The sequence below is a fragment of the Vanacampus margaritifer genome, chromosome 19, assembly GCF_051991255.1.
Source record: "Vanacampus margaritifer isolate UIUO_Vmar chromosome 19, RoL_Vmar_1.0, whole genome shotgun sequence".
In the NCBI taxonomy this organism is placed as follows: Eukaryota; Metazoa; Chordata; class Actinopteri; order Syngnathiformes; family Syngnathidae; genus Vanacampus; species Vanacampus margaritifer.
In genome coordinates, this window is record NC_135450.1 from 6210854 (window position 1) to 6225978 (window position 15125).

Here is a 15125-nt window from a genome sequence, read left to right on the forward strand (position 1 = left end):
ATTCAAGTAAAACCTGGTAAGCAGATTTTAATGTTAGAATCCAATCAAAAAATACGATCACCTACAAAGCTTGTAATAAACTTGACTTACTTATTGTTTTGGCAGCTGTAATTCTCTTAAACCTTCCATGTACTTCTGGGACCGTATTTTTATAGGGCGGGCAAGTGATCAATAACTGCCAAATTCTAACTACTTCTATTTCCTTGCTCTTCCAAAGTGCTCTTTAGGGACAAGTGCTTTGTGTTTACAAATAGTGTCTGTGGACATGCATTTAATACAAGCTACAAACTGAAAACATTTATTGCTACCAACTGATTCCGAAGACGCAAAGCATTTAGATTTCTAAAGGACCGCTGTTATTTTTGACAATTCAAGATCAATGCAGTTTTGTCAAATAAGTAGCTGACAAAAGCAATTATGACTGCTTTGCTTAATGGCCTCCTTAAATACCGTTGTCAGTTGTTAATGGAAAACAACTCATGGACGATTGACAAACGAGAACCCATTTCGGATTCAACTAAATTCGTGCAAACTAGGGGAATAAATGAGGCCATAAATTCTGCATGAATACAATTAACAACTACTGCAATAGAGAGCATTTTGAAGCTTGCACAACATGCACTGGATGTATTTCCCACAAAAACATGCTATTAAAAACATCAAAAGTATACCTCGGGCAGAGCTCCGGGGGCTGACTTACAATTTTTATGCATAAATTCTATATAATGAGGCTGCATGTCTGATAGTATTTTGCCCTCCAGAGTGAATTGGTTGATTGATTTTTAAACTGTCTAAGCATATGGCTTTCCTTTCCACTTGTGTTGTTGAATAGTTAACATCACAATGGAGATCCTGATCACTCACTGTGCCCATGCAGGCAATGAGAAGGGGTGCATTCAGCATTGGATGGAACTGTACTGACATCTTGTGTTGGTGAAATGTACACAACAGGGACTTCAATGTAAATTATAGTTGAACATTTGGTGGCAATGTGAATACTTTATTGATAAAACAATAATAACAATAATAAACATACATTTTTTGTTAAAAAAAAAAAAGGGGTGCCATATAGCTTTCCATGACTGTCGTCCAAATAAACAAATATTAGTATTACGAGCTATTGGGGTACAGATTGCATGATGCTGCAAATATCTTTACTGTTTTCCTTTTTTTTATTCTTTTAAATTATCTTATTTTTAGTGCAAGGTTTTATTATACAATTTTGATGTAACAAATACAATAAATTAAATATAAGAAATATCAAAATGAGTGTGTTTGATACATAATAAACTCAAAGAATAAAAATGAGGGATGTTCAATATCACTTATTTTTTTCAAATTGCTACCAGTATTTTGATACAGAAATTTAAAAAAAAAAAGGCAAATGATTTTAAAGAAAGACCTATATATCCAAATATTACATTTTTCTTAAAATTTGCATGAAATTAATGTCAATTTTCTATTTTTTCTAATAGCTAGTTGCTAGTTCCTGATCATAAAACGGCAACAAGAGGCAAGTACCAATACAGATATCGGTACAAAAAAAAATACAAATAACCATTTTTAGGCTTAGCTATGGGTTGTATGGACATTTTTAAAATTAGTATTATTATTAATAATCGTATTATTATACGAAACATATACTTTAATTTCATATCATACTTCAATTTGTTATATTATTTGATTTATTTTTTTATATTTACAATACAGCATAATAATACAATGTGTGTGTTGTGTATACAGTAAAACTTTTTTTTTTTAATGAAATATTTGGCCGAACTAAACGAAACGAAACACTGCTTTGAAGAGATGGACATGTCTGGCAGCCAATAAACTAAGAGCACAAGGTCATAGACTATTTTCATTCGTTATGTGACGTCATACCTCAATTGAGAGCCATCATAAAGTACACATTAATAGCTTTCAATCTGTATTAACATTGACGCTGCTGTGTTGTATTATAGATGAGTCATCTATGTTAAATACTTTATATTGTGCACCAGTACATACTGCATACTACGTGCTGATTACTAGACTCCAGGTACAACCTCATTGTCAAGTAAGCAAGTGCAAGTGCAAGTGCAAGTGGATGTTACGTACTGTACGTCGTGTGCGGCACTTCCGGTCCAGTCGGCGGAGCGGAGGAGAGATGTCCCAAGCATTCTCACCCGACAACAACACCGCCAAAATGGGCGATGTTCCGTTGTATTTAACGAAGGTCAACGTGTCCGTGGGTCAGAGTGTGGACGTGCAATGGGTCTGTCAACAATGTCCTTCCTTCCATATTTCCCGTGGTTGTCAATCTACTGCGTTTGCAATCACGTGACACCGGCGATTAGCTGTCCTTTTTTTTTTGTGTGCGCGCGCGCGTCATAAAGTGTTTACGTTGTCTTCTCAGAATCAGAGCCCAAAGTCGACCAGGGATTTTGAACACGTGGAACTGGCCGACACGGAGAGAGAGCACCGCAGGGAGAAGACCCCTCGAAGGATCATCCATTTCTCCAGTGGGGAGACGATGGAGGAGTACAGTACCGATGAGGAGGAGGAGGAAGAGGAAGACGAAGACAAGGAGCCCGAGAGGAAGGACCTGCTGTCACCCTCGGTTGATGCGGTGAGGCTGAGCGAGGCTGCTTATAAACACAAACAGCCATTTTCATTGTTGACATGCAACCATAACAGGCCCTTAAAGGTGATGTCACGTAAACAATGAAATGACACATTGGTGTTAGCGCTGCTCCATTATGAAGAAAATATTAATCACGATTATTTTTGGTAATAATTGAAATCACGATTAAGACGATCTTTTTTTCTCTCTCTCTTTTTGGTACAAAACAAGAAAATGTTTAAACGTAAAAATGATTACGACAAAATTCTTTGAAACACTATAATTGTGCAAGTTCCTTTTGGATGAAACACATTTTATTAAATGAGTTATGTAAATTCAACAAAAAGGTGCAAATGTATACATTTAAACAACTCAAAATTAGTATTCATCTTTTTTTTACAATTATGCTGATTTTGTAATTGTGGAGTGCATTAATAGAAATTGTAATAATTGCACAGCCCTAAATTGTTGTGTGAATGACCCCTTAAAAATGTTATTAATATTTATTTTTTTTCTTCTTTTCTCCCTTTTTTCTCTGGAGAGCTCAGTATTGTTCATTCGGTAATTTTACCGATTTGACATGTCATCATCATTGCTCTCTTTTTTTTTTTTGTATGTGGGTGAGTATGTTCGTGTGTGCGTGCGTGTATTCATTAGTTCACCTAAAACCTATTAAAAAATCCCAATTTTATTAATATTTCTTCCATATTGTTGCTTAAAATAAAAATCAGACAAAGGTGGATCATTTCACAACATTTTCCACTTTACTATGAACTTTTAACGGGAAAGTCTAGTTTAAAATGTTCTTAAGAGTATCTTCAATGCGCCCCCACTACTCTAAACACGGTATTGTGATTAATATTGCGTTTGTGGAATATGAATTAAGCAGCAAAATCCATCACAGTTGCTCAGGTAACGACCAATCACAGGTCAGCTTGCGAGTGTCACATGACCAAACTCAGAAAACAGACATATAGAGTTGTAGACATTTTGTATGAAAAATACGGGAAATGTTGCTGTAGACTTGCCTCATTCTCTCCGTGGTTGTTTTGCTGTTGTTGTTTTTTCATGTCGTCCACTTCTTGGTATTGTCACTTGTGTGCCATATTGTCTCCACTAAACACGACGATGATCATCTTTTCAGTGACATCAGTTTTGCTGAAAAAAAATGACAAAACTCACTTACCTTACTTATACTTTATTCCTTGGAAATTATTATGTAACCTTCTTATGACTGATGCCTTTTAATAATAAGTTCCCTGTGTTTTGGAAGCAATTTGCCGACCATAATGTTGTGATGACACATTCACAAGGAATTTATTTTACATTTACATACTGTATGTCATTTGTACTGCAGTCAAAGATGACTTGGGGTCCGTATTTCTGGTTTCACATGTGGAAAGCTGCAACATCAACCATATCAGGTTTGTTTCCCGTGATCCTTGTTTGCTTTTGTTGTTTAACTCATTCGCTGCCATTGACGGCTATAGACGTCAAAAAATTCATTTGAAGTATTTCTATTAGGTTTTTTTTTTTCACTTTTGTTAACAAGTGTATGAAAACCTAAAAAAAAAAATGTATTGTACATTTAGAACATGTAAAATTTGTGATTAATCTTGAGTTAACTAGTTAAGTCATGTGATTAATTTAAAAAAAAATCATCGATTATTAAAAATTAGAGGTGTCAGACGATTAAATGTTTTAATTGTAATTAATCGCATGACTTCAATAGTTAACTCACAATTAATTACAAATTGTATCTGTTCTAATGTACAATTAAAAAAAAAAAAGGTTTTCATACTCTTGTTAACAAAAGTGGAAAAAAACTCATTTGTTAACAAGAGTATGAAAACCTAGAAAAAATGTATTGTACATTTAGAACAGATATAAAATTTGTGATTAATCTTGAGTTAACTAGTTAAGTTATGTGATTAATTACAATTAAAAATTTGAACCGCCAAAAGTGGAAAAATATGTGAAACTAATATAAATAGTTCAAATGAATTTTTTACGTCTATAGCCGTCAATGGCAGTGAATGAGTTAATATGGAAGTCATATTGCCAGCAGTGAGTATTTTTGTTGTCCCTTTGAAAATTGAGTGTAGCAATTACAATGTACAATTTGATAGGGGAAATAATGTGTCTTGCTAGTGGGTTCTAATTCCCTCACTGCTGTCTTCCAGCATGCGATTACCTGGGAGAGAGGATGGCCTCCCTCTTTGGCATAACATCAGCCAAATATCAGTACGCCATTGATGAATACTACAAAATGAAGAAAGAGGTCAGTTTGGCAAGGGCATTCCTTTGTCCCAGCACTTTTAATAGCTTTCATGTTCTCTCGTCTCCTCAGAAGGAGGAGGAGAAGGAGGAAAACCGACTGTCGGAAGAGGCCGAACGTTCCTTTGACCAGTCGCATTTTCCGGAGGGAGGCGATCCGGTCACCAAGATAGAACTTCCTGCCGCAGCGCCTGACGTGAATTACAAGATCCGAAATGAAAGTCTGCCACCTTCAGACACGGTGGTAGTCCCTGCTATTGTCACAGCAACCTAACCATCCCTACAAATATCCACTTGAAATTGACACTTTCATTGCTAAACATGAGCGTTATGTATGACATGCACAAGTGGGCCAAAGGAAAACAAGTCATTTTCTTTTCTTTTTATAACAACTGAATGTGAGATGTTTTCTCCCATTTTTTTTATTCTTACTTAACTCATTCACTGTCATTGATGGCTATAGATGTCAAAAATTCATTTAAACTATTTCTATTAGTTTCACATATTTTTCCACTTTTGGCGATTCAAATTTTTAATTGTAATTAATCACATAACTTAACTAGTTAACTCAAGATTAATCACAAATTTTATATCTGTTCTAAATGTACAATACATTTTTTTTCTAGATTTTCATACTCTTGTTAACAAATGTGGAAAAAAATGTGAAACTAATAGAAATAGTTCAAATGAATTTTTGATGTCTATAGCCGTCAATGGCAGTGATTGATACGTGTATTTGTAAAGTTTTAGTGATTTAATGTTTAAATGCTGTATTCAACAAGGACTAACATTTTTCACTTTCTCAACTTCTTATTTATCTAATTCTTATTCTTGTGCCTTTTCTGGAGACGTCGGTCTTCTGGCTATGATTGCCTAAAATGTTTTTATGATTAACAATGAAAACAGCAGAAGCCCTGGAATTGAACCCTGTGGAACACCATACGTCTGTTATACATGTGAATTCATATTGCACATATTCGTCCGACCATTTTCTTTTTTTTGCTCGGCATATTTAGTATGTAGGGATTACGATAATGAAATCACACGATGTACCATCACAGTCACAAGTCGACTACTGACCTCCGCTGAACCCCTGAGACTTCGATCGAACCCAGGATAGGGAAATAATGAGTTATGGCAACATTTTTGGGCACATCAGTGACACACAAATTGATATTTGTGCATTTCTTGTCCTCAAGGCCAATAAACAATATGCAATCACAAATCCATTTGTGGGTGCTCAACAAGGTCCTGATTGTGACGCAACAATAATCAGTTAGCAGCAAATGTCAAATGTTCCTCCCCATGTGCCTGTAACGGACCAGACTTTTTTTTTTTTTTTTAAATATGCTGAAGACATTTTGTTTTCAGACCAAAAGATGACCGTGAGACACATGTTTAGGATTTCATTTTTTATTTCATGGTATTTACATATAAACGTGTTAAACAACTCAGGACAGAACACCTTTTGTTCAAACCCACCCATTTTTCAAGTAAGCAAAAGTATTAAAACATCTGGCTGATGGCTGATATGTGTTTCTAGTTGCTCAGGTGTTGCTTTTAGATTGATGTGTATTATTTTTAATTATTTTTTAGATTGATTGCTGCATAGATGCTACTTGAACGCTCACTAGTCCACAATGCAACTCGTGATGGTAGCAACAGAATGAATTCTGAAGTCTACAAAACCATTTGGTCTGGCAATAAAAAAGGGACTTATACTGGCCAATCACCAGACCATAACCCAATAGAGCATGCATTTTACCTCCTTAAAAGGGAAGTCAACCCCTTTTTTTTTTTTGGACAATATGTTCTATACAGCCCCACTAGTCTAAATAGGGTATTCTGGTTAATATTGTGTTAGTGGAATATGAGTTAGCAACAAAAGCCAGCTGTTTTTATCCATTTCAGGGGGGCGGCCATTTTGCCACTTGCTGTCAACTGAAGATGACATCAATGTTACTCAGGTCTCACCTGCTTTTTGAAGCTGTGCTGGGATTGGTTGTTACCTGACACCTGAACAACATTGATCTCATCTTCAGTCGACAGCAAGTAGCAAAATGGCTGGATTTTTCTTCATAACTCATATTCCACAAATGTAATATTAATCAGAATGTCATGTTTAGACTAGTGAGGTCACATATAACATATTGTCAGGGCATGTTTAAGCGTGACTCCTACTTTAAGAAACTGAAGGGATAAATAAACCCCCATCAACAAGAACTGAAAGAGGCTGCAGCAAAGACCTGGAAACGCATTTCGGAAGAAGAATGCAACAATTTGGTGAAGTGTTCTATTACTTTTGCTTACTTGAATAGTGGCTGGGTTCAAATTGTTACACAAGGTTTGTGTGATGACCTGTGATGAACATTTTAGTTACTTTTTTGTAATAAAAAACAAAAAAAAGTACATGTATTTACAGCTGAAAATACAATGACCGAATTGCAAAATGTCTCTGAATTTGTTATTTATAAAATCAAAGTTATTTGCATAACATTTTAAATGTTTTTTAAAAAACAAAACATTAAAAGTCCAGGTTTTATTGGCCTGGTCTTTGTTTTACTGCTAAGGTATCTTATTTGGCCATTTCATATTATTTTCAGAACACAGGAATAAATTGTTAATAATAAAAACAATCTCATGCTTGGAGTTTGACTTGCATACGTTTTTGTGTTGTCTGCTGCTGCCTGAAGCATTATAGATTCAGGTTCCATCATTCCACTAAGTGACCGTGTGAAAGGTTGTCTATCTTATGTCCGATATCAACTAGGATCTTCTCCAGATGCCTGAAATCCTGAACAGGAATTAGCATTATAGAAAGTGGCTGGACGGATAATTCAATAATTGCAAAATCATCTGTGTGAAAGCAATTTCCTTTTGCCGCGGGTCGTTGTGGTGGTGCCATGAAGTGACAGCCCATCTGCACAGTACTCTGAGTGTGTTAAATCGACCCATAATGCAGCAAGGCCGCATTTGGCAGGCATCTCAAATGCCATCACTGACAGACAGACAGTACCAGTGTACCACCCACTGACAATCTGCACACGCAAAGTCATGCAACATCGATGCTTAGTCATCACGCTACCACTTTGCAATAGATATTTTTGTTCCGTTAAACTGACTTTCGTGTACACTAATGTCACATGCAGTTCTCAATATGTCCGCTAGAGGACACAATTGTCCAACACACAATAAATTGAGATCAAATATAGACAGTGGAATATGGATTATTGTGTAGCAACTGAGGCAGTGAGGCATATTTAGTCGTTATTTTGCCATTAAAAGTTTGAAAAATATTACAAACAGTTGTTACTTTTTGAATAACTGTCAATAATTCACATACTCATATAAGCCCAAAATAATTAATTTTCAATAGCAAATTCCATGAGGTATGAAATTTCTGTTATTGATCAAATTTGAAAATGGCCTATGTATTTGGCCCATATATTATCAATGCAACTTTTGCTTCCTAATAGTGAACACCTCCACTTACCTCAGGTAACCTGCTTGCCTGTGTTCCCATTACCAATAGCGCCAAGCACGTATTTGCATATAAGGGCGTATTTGCTTGCATATATGGCGTCCTCCAGTCGTCAGCTGCTGTAAGCATACCTGCCATTTTTGTGGGATTCCAGTAGCAAATGTTATAATTACATGCCGACACCCACCTTACCAGAACTTACATTGTTTATTATTGCCTGTAATACAGCACTCACTATTTGCACAACATAGTTCCTTGAAGAATAATTTCCATACAGTAGCTCTTTTGAGTGTAGTGTTTCCAAAACTGCATATTTTGTAAATGTATATGTATATGATGTCATATACAGTACATCAGGCCTCAATCTATCTATCTAGCTATCTAGCTAGCGAGCTGTGTTTGCTTACTTTCAAATTATATTAACACGTTAAAAGAAATAGTCTAAGCGGTTATTCCTTAAACATCTAGAAGGCGCAACGACACCGTTGATGTTTTTTGTTCTTCCTTTTTCAGAACAACGTAGATTAACAAAAATGTTTTGCTTCCTTTTTCTTGGTCAAGTCAACCTTTTTTGGTGCCCCGAGTTGCTAGGCAGAATTCATGAGCGACCATCATTTGTATCTCAAAGCCAAACACCAAAAAAGGCTCACTATGCCCCACAACTTGGGGCATCTGCCCTACACAGCAGGTCAAACTTAAATATTAAATAGAAATTACATAGAAATTTAGAACACAAAAGGGAGAATGTTTTTTTCTTTCTCTCTCTTTAGTCACTCAAGCTGCTGCGTTATTGAAGCTCAAAACTCTGATTCTGGCTCACAACCCAAAGCAAAAATCCACCACACCTCCATTGTGGCATATGAGGCACATACCTGAATAAAAATAGCAAGAGGGGTTGGAGGAGTGGTAGACAAAAGGAAAGTGAGCCATAAAGAAAGACCCAAGAAGGGAATATATACGGACAGCAGCAGTCCCTTTGATGTGAGCCTCCATGGGGCCCAACATGTGGTAGACCTGCTGAGGAAAGGGGATTTCCAACACTGCCTGGTCTCCTGTATCACCCCCCCCCCCCAGTCTTTGCATCCTTTGTGGGTGCTACAGTTTAAAACAGTGGTGTCAAACATACGGCCCGTGGGGCCCCATTGGGGGTCCAATCTGGCCTGTGAAGAGGTGGCAAATCCAAGTCCAGAAAGTAAAAACCCTGCCATGGTTTGGCTTTAGGTGCTAGCTGGTGAAGAGGTTAAATTTATTTGTCCTCTTTTGTGTGTTCCAAAAATATGAAGACAGATTTTTGATGTAAGAAAAAACACCTTTGCAAGATGATTTATTTAAAAAACAGAGATCTCTGGACATCGTGACAGACTCCAAACATCACGTAACAGGTGGAATTTCAGAGTGCCGAATGTGTCTCTTCCGCGGGGAAGATGGCTTCTTATAGTTAAACAGACCGCCTCTCTTTCATTTGTAGACAAAACATACTCTCTGGGTACTTTTCCGTGAGCGATGGCGCAAACAGAGTCAGGGGTGTGTGTGTGTTCGAAGCAGATTCTGTTCTCAAGGACTAAATGTGTTTTCGCACAGAACACTGAGAAGGAATTTTTTTAGACCAAACAATATGTTCCAGCTTAAGGTCAAATTATACTGAGTTCAACACTACCTCACATCTACAAAACATTTCGACATGGTTAATATAAAGAATTAAAATGTTAATAATGTATAACAATGGTTAATATATGAAATAAAGAATTTAAATGTTAATAATATCTAACACTGGTTAGCTAGTTATTATTTTTTTCTCCCCCAAATCTTTGTTATTTATCAGGCCTCATTTGTGTTTGTTCTCTTTACATGAAATTGACCCGTCTTAAGTGTTGATTATTTGCTTAATCGCCAGCGGTGGCAAATCCAGGTCCAGAAAGTAAAAACCCTGCCACAGTTTGACTTTAGCCCCAGGTGCTAGCTAGCTAGTTCCCTAGCTCGCTCCCACTGTGCTCGTTTAGCACCCATGGTGCTTGTTTACCTGCTAGGGAGCTAGCTAGCTAGCTTGCATCAGGGGCTAAAGCCAAATTGTGGCAGGGTTTTTACCTTCAGGTGCTAGCTAGCTAGCTCGCTCACTAGCAGGTAAACGAGCACCATGGGAGCTGATGCTAGCTAGATTGCTAGCTAGCATCAGGGGCTAAAGCCAAATTGTGGCAGGGTTTTTACTTTCAGGTGCTAGCTAGCTAGCTCCTTACCTAGGTCCCATGGTGCTCGTCTACCATCAGGGGCTAAAGCCAAACTGTGGCAGGGTTTTTACTTTCTGGACCTGGATTTGCCACCTCTGAATTTGGTGGTTACTCTGAATTTGTTGCAAAAAAAAAATATAAAGAGGGATCAATTTCAGAATACCCTGCAATAAACAAGAAGTGTGTAGTTTAGGCTTTTAGTGTTTGCAACAATGGTGTTTTGAAAATGAGTCATTTTTTTTATTTTTAACTGCATCCCTCAGGACTGCCATGTCACTTGTGCTTTACTTACCTTCTATTATGGTTACAACTAGTTTACTACTAGTTCTACTACTCATTTGAGAATAAAAAAAATAGTTCACAAAAGCCTATTTTGGAAGGTGAAGACATAAAAAAAAAATGCATTGTGTTGTGGAATTTCCCGAGCAGTTATTGCTTTCAGCTGCCACTTTGCATGTTGCAGGTGGCTGCAACAATGGTAGTGAAAATGTTGACTATGAGAACCTACATTAAAAAGGTATTCTAGCAAAATGTATGTTTTTGTAAAACGCTCCTATGTAAGTGTATTGTTGAACAAAATAAAGCAATTTGATTATAACGTTCAAATTGTCAAAATTCATTATATCAGGTTGGAATTTGTTATAATAGCAAAAATTGATCAATCAATCAATTGTCCGTATCATTTATTCTCATCATGGTCATGAGCTAGAGGCTATTCCAGCTGACTTTTGGCAAGAAGCGAGGTACAGCCAGCCAATCGCAGGGCACATGACAAACATTCACACTTATGAACAATTGCCTTTAATGAACCTAGCGTGCATGTTTTTGAACGTGGGAGGAAGTCGCATAACCAGCAGAAAACCCACGCAAGGCTGGAGAGAACATGAAGAAAGGCTTCCACAAAGGAAAGCCCATCAGGCTGACTTAACAGAAAATATACAATCCGACTGATTTTGCAGGTGAAAATTATTTTTTTGCAATTCTCCGTTTGACGAAGCATGGCTGGTCAGCTCATTTTGTGACTCGCAGGGTGGAGGCCTGTTTCCTTTTTCAGATGGACTTATGTAACTGCCGGTCACAGGAGAACTGTGGAGAAACATCCCCTTCACAATCATGTGCCTGGGTGCGGGGCAGGTATGGTAATGCACATTGTGGTCCAGACACTTTGGGTACTTTCCTCCTGAAATAGCCGACCACCTCTCACATGAAAAGCAAGAGGTGCGAACAAGGAAATAGGAAATAAGTCATATCCCACCCTTGGGCCAAAAAAATCTTATTGTTGTCTGTTGGTCACAAAAATATCACAAATATCACAAAATACTCCTGCTGTAATTTGTTACAGCTTAATTTTTTATTTTTTGTCGTTATATTCATGATTAGGTTGAAAGCATAATTTTCAATTTAATATAAATCAAATAGATTTATTTGACCCAAGCCAAATAAAAATATATATATTTAAATAACTTTTTTGCAGATAAAAAAAAAAGTTTTTCATGTTTAGCACCACTTTTTTTGTGTGTGACATTTTTAACTAACACATATGAGAATTAAAGACAGAAGAAAATATCAAGAAAAAAACTTTCATACATTTTTACTTTATTTTAAAAAAAAGTTTGTAGTTAGTTTACATATATATAGTGTTTTTCTTTATTTAATTTAACCTAACATTTGATGCTAAATACCTCAAAAAGTTGGGTTGGTTCATTTTTGACCCAATTCAATTGGGTTATTCATTGAACCCAAAAAGTTGGGTCCAATGAATAACTCACAAAACAACCCAAAACAACCTTTGATTAGTTGGTTATTCATTTAATTTGACCCAACTTTGGGGGCTAAAACCCTAAAAAAAAAGTTGGGTTGACCCAATTTTGGGTTATTTTTGACCCAACTGTTTTTTGGGTGTTCCGTAGGAAATGTCACGTTTTGCGACTGTCTCAACTGTCTTTACTAGGGGTGTCAAAATTAGTGTGTTAATTTTGAGTTAATTTAAAGTTTTCTTAACGCCACTAATTTTTTTAACGCACGATTAATGACCACCCCTTACTTGGAAAGCCTGTACTGGGAGAATTCCAGTTGCAACGCAGCAGACATGTCCAAGTCAAAATTTAGCAGTATAAATTTAATAATAATGCATATATTTGTGGAGACTGGGGTTTAAATTGTACTTTACAATTTTAAAAATGTGTAGAATTTCACAAGTTACTTCATGTAAAAGACGAGATTAGCACTGATCTGTCACCAATGTGTTACAAATGCAATTATACCATCTTGTTGCAGAAAATTACCTCAACAATTGTCAATATCACACTAATTTTTTACAGTACAGTACATCTGTTTAATTTTAACTCAATTGTATAACTTAATATGAAATTATTGTATCAATGACTAAAAGATGCAGCCATATTTATATTAGTTTAACATTTTTTCCCCACTATTATGTTAACAAGAGTATGAAAACTTAGGGAAAAATATTTTATTGTAAATTTAGAACAGATATAAAATTTTTGATTTAATTGTGAGTTAACTATTGAAGTCATGCGATTAATTAAGATTTTAAAAAATTAATCGCCTCGTCTTTACTTTATGGGGCCTACGGTGCCTGTGATGGTGACAGATAGAGTGTGAGATCATCTCATACCCTCAGAATTTTGGGACTGCATTTTTCTCACACTTCCAACAATGGAAGCATGGATCAAATTTATATATATATATTTATTTTTATTTTATTTTATTTTTTATTACTAAGAGTTACTGAATGTCGTGATTTTATTTTCTTGTCCTTACAACTCCGAGATGCTTACAATTAATGAGGAAAGATGTAAGAATTCCAACTTGGACTTGAGGAATTCAGACAAATTTAAGAAAACTTTCCCAAACTCAGATTAGTGAATGAGGCCCATTGTCCCAAATCTTGGAATTCTGCAATGAGGAAATCTCCCAACATCCTGTAAGAGAGGAAACCCCCTGCTTTTGTTCGTCTTTGCCCACCCCACGGAGAAACAAAACAATCGATATTTTTAGTCGTTTCGCTAAATTTAACCCGCTTGGCACCTTTTAAATCGTGTTACTGTTTTTCAAAAACTTTAGAGTGGGAAATTCTGAACAGGAGAGAGAAGTTGTTTGGAGAATTAATTAATCATTATGTACTTGTAATGTTTGTAACTAGTTCAGAGTAGTTATGAACAAGCTGACGTTTTAATCTTCCCTTTGATTTTCTCCAAACCCAAAAATCTGTCGCCGCTCAAGCCGCTAACTAGATCGGCCTGTTTGTCTGTGTGGGGAAACAGCTCGTGACACAAAGGGGAAAATTTGAAAGGACGAGCAGAGGGAGGCAGTCAAGCAGCTCATTGTCCCGCGCTGAGGATCCAGTCTAACAAAGAGAAACAGTGAGAGAGGAATTCCCCTAAGTAAGTTCAAACGTTTGCAGATGTGCGCCTGGCCAACCGCTACTGTACACATCTGGCGAAAGCATCCCAAGGAACCCCCCCACCTCTTCCCCCACTTTCCATCGCCATCTCTCCACTATGCCTTGTCTATGTAACACTGCCCTCTGTTCTACCCTGGAAAAGTAATTTCGGAGCACACATGGCCACCACTGCGCACGGGCCAGTCAGGCGACGGCGGCGGCCGGGCCCGTCAGTCAGCTCCAGTGGATCCGCAGCAGAGTGCGAATCATAGGAAGCCTGACAAGCCCATTATCCTGGCAGCAGGGGGACAGATTTGTGCTGAGGGAAAGTTTGGGGGATTTTTTTCTCTCAGCTTCCAAGTAGCTGTGCTACTGGAGGTCAGCGGTAGTCCACCACTTTTGCAAAAATTGACACGCCAAAATGGCAGAATTTGAAGATTCTTTGAGTTGTATTCCTACAAATTAATTGGATATGTTTTCATTTGTGTGTGTATACAGTTTTAGGTACTGTTGTAGAGGAGTCATTAGGGGTGTAAAAGTATGCCAAAAATTACAGTTTGGTGTTTGTTTTAAGGCCTTTGTTACAGTAAGAAAACAAAATGCTAAACATAAAACTGCTTATTTTTTGTGTTAACAGGAACATAAATGAAGCAAAACATTGCCAAATGTAAATCTTGAGGAAATCAAAGATTATTAAAAAAAAAATCTAAAATAATAAAAAAATGTAAATATGAATTAATATAAAACACAACTATATTTTTAGGAAAGAGCAACAACTGACTTACTGTGTTAGCGTCTAGCCATTTCCAGTTTATGGGCAGGCGCAGTGTGCGTACTTACTGATTAGCTAATCATCCATATTCATACTAATTTAGCATTTGTAGCTAGTTGCTCTCCCCTGTTCATTTTCCAGCAAGACCAATAAAGTGTACCACTTAGACACTTATCTTCTCTTGATTCTAAGAGTGGTTAGCATGGCTTCTCTGTCTTCTTCTTCTCTTGCTTTGCACCGTGTTCCATGTTCAGTTGCTACTCAACTTCAACGGACGCTGCCTTGTACTAAATGTATTTGAGCTGATGTTATGGATGCGAGGATTTGTAACATCTTCACACCGTGGGTGTAACAACTTT

General features: G+C 36.8%; 1 protein-coding gene and 1 long non-coding RNA gene across 2 annotated transcripts in view; one reads left to right on the forward strand and one right to left on the reverse strand.

The window, feature by feature from the left end:
- LOC144039625 (uncharacterized) overlaps positions 1 to 2677 on the reverse strand; it is a 53303-nt gene extending 50626 nt beyond the window's left edge. Inside the window, exon 1 of the long non-coding RNA XR_013289499.1 lies at positions 2101 to 2677. This is a non-coding gene — a long non-coding RNA (uncharacterized LOC144039625). The remainder of the gene's footprint in view (positions 1 to 2100) is intronic.
- Positions 1996 to 7531, forward strand: LOC144039624 (protein FAM177A1-like). The gene is made up of 5 exons (XM_077553173.1): positions 1996 to 2257; positions 2399 to 2611; positions 3963 to 4029; positions 4789 to 4886; positions 4956 to 7531. The coding sequence occupies exons 1-5, from the start codon at positions 2090 to 2092 to the stop codon at positions 5154 to 5156; spliced, it is 747 nt and encodes a 248-aa protein (XP_077409299.1). The 5' UTR covers positions 1996 to 2089; the 3' UTR covers positions 5157 to 7531.
- Positions 7532 to 15125: the final 7594 nt, after the last annotated feature.